This window comes from Montipora capricornis, chromosome 3 (assembly GCF_036669925.1).
Source record: "Montipora capricornis isolate CH-2021 chromosome 3, ASM3666992v2, whole genome shotgun sequence".
Lineage (NCBI taxonomy): Eukaryota > Metazoa > Cnidaria > Anthozoa > Scleractinia > Acroporidae > Montipora > Montipora capricornis.
The window spans coordinates 64,790,912-64,798,411 of NC_090885.1; the positions used below are offsets into that span (position 1 = coordinate 64,790,912).

The window sequence follows — 7,500 nt, forward strand, 5'->3', positions numbered from 1 at the left end:
ATTTTCGTTCAGCGGTTCCTCTTTGAGTGTAAATACGGTCATGTTTGTGTATCGTGACCATGAGCCCGTTCTCGGCCGGATCTGCCAGCGGCTTTGACCATAGCTCATAATTATCAAGCCCATAATTATCACGAAAAATTGGGTTCGAAATTTCTGGCGATGAGTCCGGGGATTTTATTTTGATGTGAAAGTGCACAACTGAGGTATCTCCCTTTGGACTTTCCCTTTGGATTTGTCGGATGACAGCGGACGTCATCGGTTCTGTTATTTAAATGGCATCAAAATACTGGCCAAGATGACACAATGTTTCAACCTTTGGTACTTAAATGCATACATGTACCACAATCAAAATATCTGCACGAACCCTGGATAACTGTAACATCTTGACTCGTAGAAGTGTTATAAGATGAAAGTTCGAGAGATCTTTCTCGGTTTTTTTGTTGGAGAAATCTTTCAACTTTCAGTTTCGTTCTATTCCGCAAATGAAATATATAAAACTTTATATCCTCTAAGAAACTCAAAAATATCATAATTGTTAACAATGTTTATTTTCCGAGTCGATCTCATTGACTGTCAACGGATAGTTTCAGTAAAGCTGAAATCTCAGGGTTACTGATTTCTCTACTTTTTCCTCAATAGTGATGGCTGTCGTGGATGTAAAATGAAAGTTTTGTCATTTGCCGTCTACTCTTCAGTTTTTCCATTTTCTTTGCTTTTTATGAGCTAACTGTCCGAATCGAATGAAAACAGATCGTGAGTGATCCTTTTTATTTCTCTCCAACAGAATCAAATTTAATAAAACCTGGGATCTCTCTCATCACATGAAATCCAATTAACAGAATTAAACTTCCACTTTCCGAGGTCAATTCGACGCAAGTCGTTACCAGAGAAAACCTTGTGCCTTCTTTATGTAAATCACTTACCGGAAACTGTAATCCAAGCAAGAGAAATGCACAAAATGCAACAGTCAAGATCCCAAGCCATTTTCACTCCTTCAGTACTGACAAACGGAGAGACTGGTTGATTCAAGAATATCTCTGGTTCATATTTAGGACCTCTTCTGTTTCCGGAAATGGGAAATTTCCCGCATTTTTCCAATCTGCGGTCAAAGAACTTTATTTTCATTGTGTTATGACATTTGTAGGTATTTGTAAGTTGGATCCCGAAACGGCTGAAGAAAGGCACTTCTAAAGCCGCATTCATACTGGTGTTTATTATAGATCAGAACAGTGAATGCCGCAGTCGCACCCAAGGATCCACAGAATGCGGAATATTGTCCGGCATTTCTAGTTCTAAGAAATTCGGAACTGCATTAATGCCACATCTTGCGACAAAGTTTCTGTGTGCTTTTGTCGCGAACTTAAAATGACGTAGGCAAAAAAAAAACTTTACTTGCGACCTTTAGCCCGGAGAGCGTTGTAATAAACTTTCTCATGTCTTGATTAGGTCGATCACTAAATATCAGTTAACAGCATAAGAATTGTATGATCGACCCAAGTATTTCCAAGCTGAAAAATTTGTAACCAGAAAAGTATTTTTTTTAAGTATCCAAACATTCATGGTTTATCACAATTTAATAAAACAATTCTTCCGTTCGTGCTTGTTGGATATAAGCCAAAATCAGCCAAGTCAAAAGTCTGCGCTTCAGGCCTTGTTGGCCCCTCACCTACCCCCCTTCAGTAACAAGACGCTCTCGAGAGTTTACTTGGGCTATACTTGGTGCTGCATCTGGGAAACGTTTTGTTGGCAATGTTACTCTTTACAAATACGGCCAAGCTATATTCACCCAAACGGAGACGGGACGAATCGTCGTGCATTTTATGACTTGGTAAACTTTTAGGTATCCCACCATCACCATCATGTTCAAGTCGATGATTGCTTTGAATAAAACTTCATCAACAGTGTCTCCAATGTAAAATGCTGCAGGCGGTGTCGTCTGCAAACATCTCAATGGAGGCATTTGATGTAGATTTGGATAAATCATTTGAATACATGCTGTAAAGTCTAGGGCCAAGCAGTGATCCTGGGGGGACACCTGTATCCGGCAATAGCCATAAGATCTGAGTCAAGTCCAGTCACTGTCCAGTCACTGTTTTGTATATGGAAAACGCCCAAAGAAACACATGGGAAAACCCGCCGGCCTAACTTTGACACTTCGCTGGCGCTTCCTCACTGATCGTTGAGCGTTAACCCCAATGCCCTACGAAATTTGGGAGAATCCATATCAAATCAACCGTTGGTTTATGGTAAGAGGGAGGAAAACCGGAATATCCGCAGGAAAACTATTGGAGGAGAAAAGAGAAAGCAACGTAGTCAGCCCTCATATGATAGCCTGTGTAGACGCCCGTATACAGCTGCCGCCGTCCTCAAACACCAATTTTTTTTAGGCGAGCGGACGGGACGATCACTCTGTGATGAGTGAAGTATACAGTATTTATCTCCGCAATCACTGAAATATTGATATTTACAGTCGACTTGTACGTGCTTTACAGCAGTTGTCATGAAGTGGTCGTCAGGCTGAGTAGATATTCACCAGATGCAGTATGGCAAATTTAACTTTAAGACTCTCCCGAACAAAAGGACCTAAAATGGTGTTGTTATATAACTTGTACGTAAATTCGAAATGCAATGCATTCTATATTTTCAAAATTCAATTTCCGATTTGTTTATTTTTTTGTTTATTGAATTATTGTCAAGGTTTAATTAATTATGTGCTACTGACTTGTCGCTAGCGTTTGAAATCTGTTTGACCTCTTATCTTTACAAGGTTTTACTGATGCCAATATTTCCATATATTCAAACTCTTTAATTAGTGGTGACGTTGTTTATTTGGTTTTCGTGATGTTATTGAGATCGATAATTGCCAATTAGCACGATTGCCATTAACTAATATTCCTTAATCTGTATTTCAGTTTGCCTTAAACTGAATGAGGTCATATAATTTTACAAAATGTTTAAGAAAACCCAAACTGAATAATAAAAACTTGTCCAGTTTTTCAATTGAATTGTTTTTGCTTCCAATACAAGAAATGTATGTCACGAACTCTACCGGTGCAATTTACATAACATTTTGTTATTGGCAAATGAGAAAACGGAAATTGGATCATGTGACTCAATTCGGTTGCGATAACCCCCGGTCGAAAAATTAATCTCTTTCTTTATGTAAGTTAGGGTCCTCTTTGGTAGCACAATCGAGTGTCAAGCATTATGTCAAAGGAAGTTTCGTTCTCAGCGGAAAGTGAAACGACAAAAGAATTTTTAAGGACCTGTGACACTCATTTTAGGTCTTCAATGGCCGCCAGTTCATTGTGTCAAAAGCAATTCATTGACGTCCTCGAAGGCGTGAAGAGATAGTTCGTCGTACGCACTTCTTTCTTTCGATAGCGGAAATTTTCTTATGTTGGAATTGTTCTCGTCGGCACATGTGTCAGCAATATGAATGGATTGACAAGGTAATTGCCAACGCACTGATTTTATCGGAATATGTGGAGCAATAAGCAATTTAATGAACAAAGTATTTTAAGCTTAATTGTTATTTGTGCAAAAAAATGCAACCGTCAACTGATTATTTAAACAACGGCCTTCTTCGGACGGTAAAATTGTACCGAAGGCCCGAAGGGTTCGGATTCACGCTGTCAAGCCAAGGTCCATGTGTGCTGAGTTGTATTTTTGAGGGAAGTCCCGCTTATAAAGCTGGTTTGAAGCAGGGTGATCAAATAATTGAGGTCAATGGTGCCTCTGTGGAACAGGCAACACATGAAGACGTCGTGAGATTGATCGCCAGTTCGCCGGATGGGATGGTTCGCCTTGTTGTTCGGAAAACCACCGAGTTTCAGAGACAGCCCTCTAACGATGCTAAAATCAATGGGGATACTTCAGATCCCATATTGCATAGAGTGGACAAAGTTGTGGAGGAATTAAAAGCAGGGCAACTGTTTGCTGCAGGGCACTCTTCGAATTCAACTTTGTCCCAAACTCTGTCTAACGGGAAATTCGTTTCAGAGGAGGATGTTGTGAGCGACGAGGAACTGAAAGCGTCTTTTTGCGAAAGTATCAGGTCTGAAAGTTCCGTTGCCGAATCGTCCCCTCCTCACAGTTACTCGAGTAGTAGGCATTCTAGCGAAGGAGACAATACCTCTGTTTCGTCTTCTCCTAGATTGTCGCGCGTTTTGTATCCAAAGATGACACCCCTAAAGAGCCAAGCTCAAGCGGATATCGATTTGGGACTAGAATTGCGGTCGATTGTTGGCTATTTGGGCTCAATTGAATTGCCGTGTACGTCAAGTCTACCCTCTGCTAGTTTGACTGCGATTCGAAATTGTGTGCGCCGGCTTCGAGCTCAGCAAAGAGTTCACGTGTTTTTCTTGATGGAGATTTCCTTGATCGGCATAAGGCTTGTTGACAACCAAAAGAAAGCTATTGTTACTTATCCCTTGAAGTCTTTAGCTTTCACTGGGCTCTGTTCAGATGACAAAAGAGTGTTTGGCATTGTGACTAGAAAAGCCAATGAAGGATCTGCGGACCGATTTGATAGCCCCTCGAGCAGATGGAATCCGAGAAATAACCACAATGGTGATTTTCCAAATACAGTCAACTGCTCTTGTCATGTTTTTTCTGTTAATCCTGATTTCAGTCCTCATGAAGCTCACAGACACATTGCTGAAAAGTATGGGATACAGTGCACTCCTGCAGATGACGAGGATGGCTGTATCGAGTTTCCTGAGTCTTCCTGTAGAATCTTGGAAACTATAACAGGAATGTTTAAGGAGAGAAATTCTGAATTGAGTGGGGCCATTAGTGATGGAGATGTGTTCGTAAAATCAGGGCAACAGCCTTTATTGTCAACTAGCCAATCAAATTCTGAAATGTCATCAAGGCAACTCTGTCAAGGCAACGTTGAAACAAATATCTTGACCAAGCAAGATGTAAATGCATCACTTCAAAGTCACGAAGCACCCAAATTCTTGGTGAAGTGTCCTCAAAACGATTCTAACTCTTTCAACACTGGAGAATTGCATGGTAGAGTTGCTGGACATCTTCACTTCCCTGAGAGAAATGATTCTGGTTTCAGTTCTGACTGTTTTCACCAGAACGATGCTGAAGGTGTCACAAATTTTATGTCTTCTCCAGTTAGAAGTGCTGGCAGGCCAGTACTTCCTGTTGTAAATGTGTCTTCATTTCATTCACGTGAGAATTCAGCTGATTCACAGTTTTCTTTGGAATCACATCATGGTCCAGCTGCAGGAGATATGCCAGTAGCTGGAATTTTAAGGAAACCACAAAGGAGTTCGGAGGGAAGAAAGATAAGAGCTATGGACAGATCACGGAGTGACTCCCATGAGGTAGGCATGTTGTTTGTTCTATTACTATGTAATTCTCTACAGGGGTCAAATTTAGTGCTTGGTATGGTCCTAAATGTACCCAGAATTTAATTCCTGCAAACCTTATCAGGCATTCGGCTCGCCTGGGCAAACAGCTTCAAAATCCATGTTGAAACGGTTTGCCCCTCCCCCTTTCAACCGTGTCCAAACATGTTGAAACAGAATCAAAGTTGAATCGATGTTGAGTAAGTTGAAAAGAGTTAAGACCTTGCTTCAACGACCATTCAACGTTTCTTTTGTTATCGCGGATGCTGAATTAAGTAGCAGAGGCCATTTGCTGCCCTCTTTCAACATGTTTTGGTATATGTATGTGGACTATTTGGTCTCTCAATGATGTATCCATGTCTGTATCCATAGTAACAACTGCGGCTGCAGCCTGGGACTGAATACAAGGCTCTGTTGAGTCAAATGCTGATGATGTGTTGAAACCATGTGTCCACCCCAGTGGTCAACATCTTATACATGTAATGTTGTTCAACAAAATGGAATGGATGTTTAACCCTTTCAGCCCCGATAGTGCCAAATGGCACTTATAGATTTACTCTGTCTAACGCCAGACGATTTTACTCGTCAATGGGGAACCCCTCGGGGCTTAAAGGGTTAAGCTAACAGCGTGGAAAAACTATGTCCCCGTTTAAGCTAACAGCGTGGAAAAACTATGTCCCCGTTTAAGCAAATGTTGAAGCTGTTTGCCCAGGCCTTTACAAACATATAATTATTTACCTGTGCTTCTCTAGATTTTACTTTTTAATGTACCTCATAAGGTACTGTAAAAACTCATGTATCAGCTGCTCTCGTAGATGAGCCACACCCCCAAATACCAAGCATGAATTTTGAGGAAAATATAAAACTTAAAAAGCACTCTGGCAAAATAAGTTGTTGGTTCACAGTTCAGGGTATAAATTAAAAACTTTGCAGTGATCTTAAGAAGTTATTCAACTCTTAAAAAGGCTTTAAAGCGTATCTTTAATCGATTTCTCTAAGTCTTGAGACTGACAACAGTGTTGTCTTCATTGTGGAACCCCACATTTGAAATTTGAATGAAAATAATGTATGGGTTAGTGATAGAAACATTTACTTAGTAACCATGGAGTCATTTACGGAGGGAATTCTGGACCGAGTCACATTGTAAACAACATGGAAAGACATCGATCAGTGAGAAACTTGTCGCTAAACGAGAGTTTGAAAACCCTATTGACAAACATGCCGTGCAAGTAATGAGAGTAACAAAAAAGTCAGCCTTTTACAGTACATACATGTATTTTCTCGCACATGGTGGAGAGATCAGTGTTGAAGTGATCTGTCGAAGAATACACTCAATCTTTACTTACTGAAGGGTTTTGGTGCTATTTTTGACCCCATACCAGCCAGTTTACTCCCTCTGAAAGCAATGGTCTCATATATACATGTAAGCCGCACCCATGATTTTGAGCCCAATGTTTTGGCAAAAAGATGCGGCTTATACACAAGTTTTCGTGGTACTGGTATGTTAGGGAAAGATGCTGGCAATCATTTGTCCCATGGCTGAGGCAGTTAGAGCCATGGATCTACATGTATTCCTTCAATGACATCATAAACTACTTTGCGTTATAGTTTTGAAAGAACTTTGGCCATGTAAATTAGTTTTGACGTCATTGAAGGAATAGATCTCACTACAGGCTAGCTTTGCTACTCTCTCTTACCTCATTAGGCCTAGGTATTAAAAGTAAAATCTAAAGAAGCAAAGGTAAAATAAATGTTAGACATTTAATTTTTGTGCAAGAAAATACTTTGAGGATGGATGCACTTTAAATGCAGTTATGTCATCTATTTATACACTGTTTCTGAAATGTGGTGTTTTTTAAACTGACAAAATTGGGTTTAACATACTTCAAAAAACTCTCACATGATAAATGAGTCTAACAGCCTATCACGTTCATGAGCTTTAAACCCAATAAAACACTCCTCATTAGAATTCTAGATATATTTTTAAAAAATTAAAGTGAAAAAAGTAAGAAAAATAACTTTTTAATTAAAGAAATGTAAATTTAATTTGAGATGAAAATTGTAGTTGCTGAGAGTGCTGCTGTGTAAACGATGATTATTATTATTGTTTGTGAGAGCTTAATTCTTATTACTG

At 39.7% G+C, this 7,500-nt stretch overlaps 2 protein-coding genes across 3 annotated transcripts in view; one reads left to right on the forward strand and one right to left on the reverse strand.

The window, feature by feature from the left end:
• LOC138041558 (uncharacterized) overlaps positions 1-1,278 on the reverse strand; it is a 14,180-nt gene extending 12,902 nt beyond the window's left edge. Inside the window, exon 1 of the mRNA XM_068887300.1 lies at positions 924-1,278. Within this exon, the coding sequence (XP_068743401.1) occupies positions 924-1,203 (280 nt within the window). The 5' untranslated portion in view covers positions 1,204-1,278. The remainder of the gene's footprint in view (positions 1-923) is intronic.
• Positions 1,279-3,141: 1,863 nt separating this feature from the next.
• The window catches only part of LOC138043714 (regulator of G-protein signaling 12-like), a 47,870-nt gene continuing 43,511 nt past the window's right edge, over positions 3,142-7,500 (forward strand). For both annotated transcript variants that reach the window (XM_068890123.1, XM_068890124.1), the window contains exon 1: positions 3,142-5,342. In XM_068890123.1, the coding sequence (XP_068746224.1) occupies positions 3,549-5,342 (1,794 nt within the window). In that variant the 5' untranslated portion in view covers positions 3,142-3,548. The remainder of the gene's footprint in view (positions 5,343-7,500) is intronic.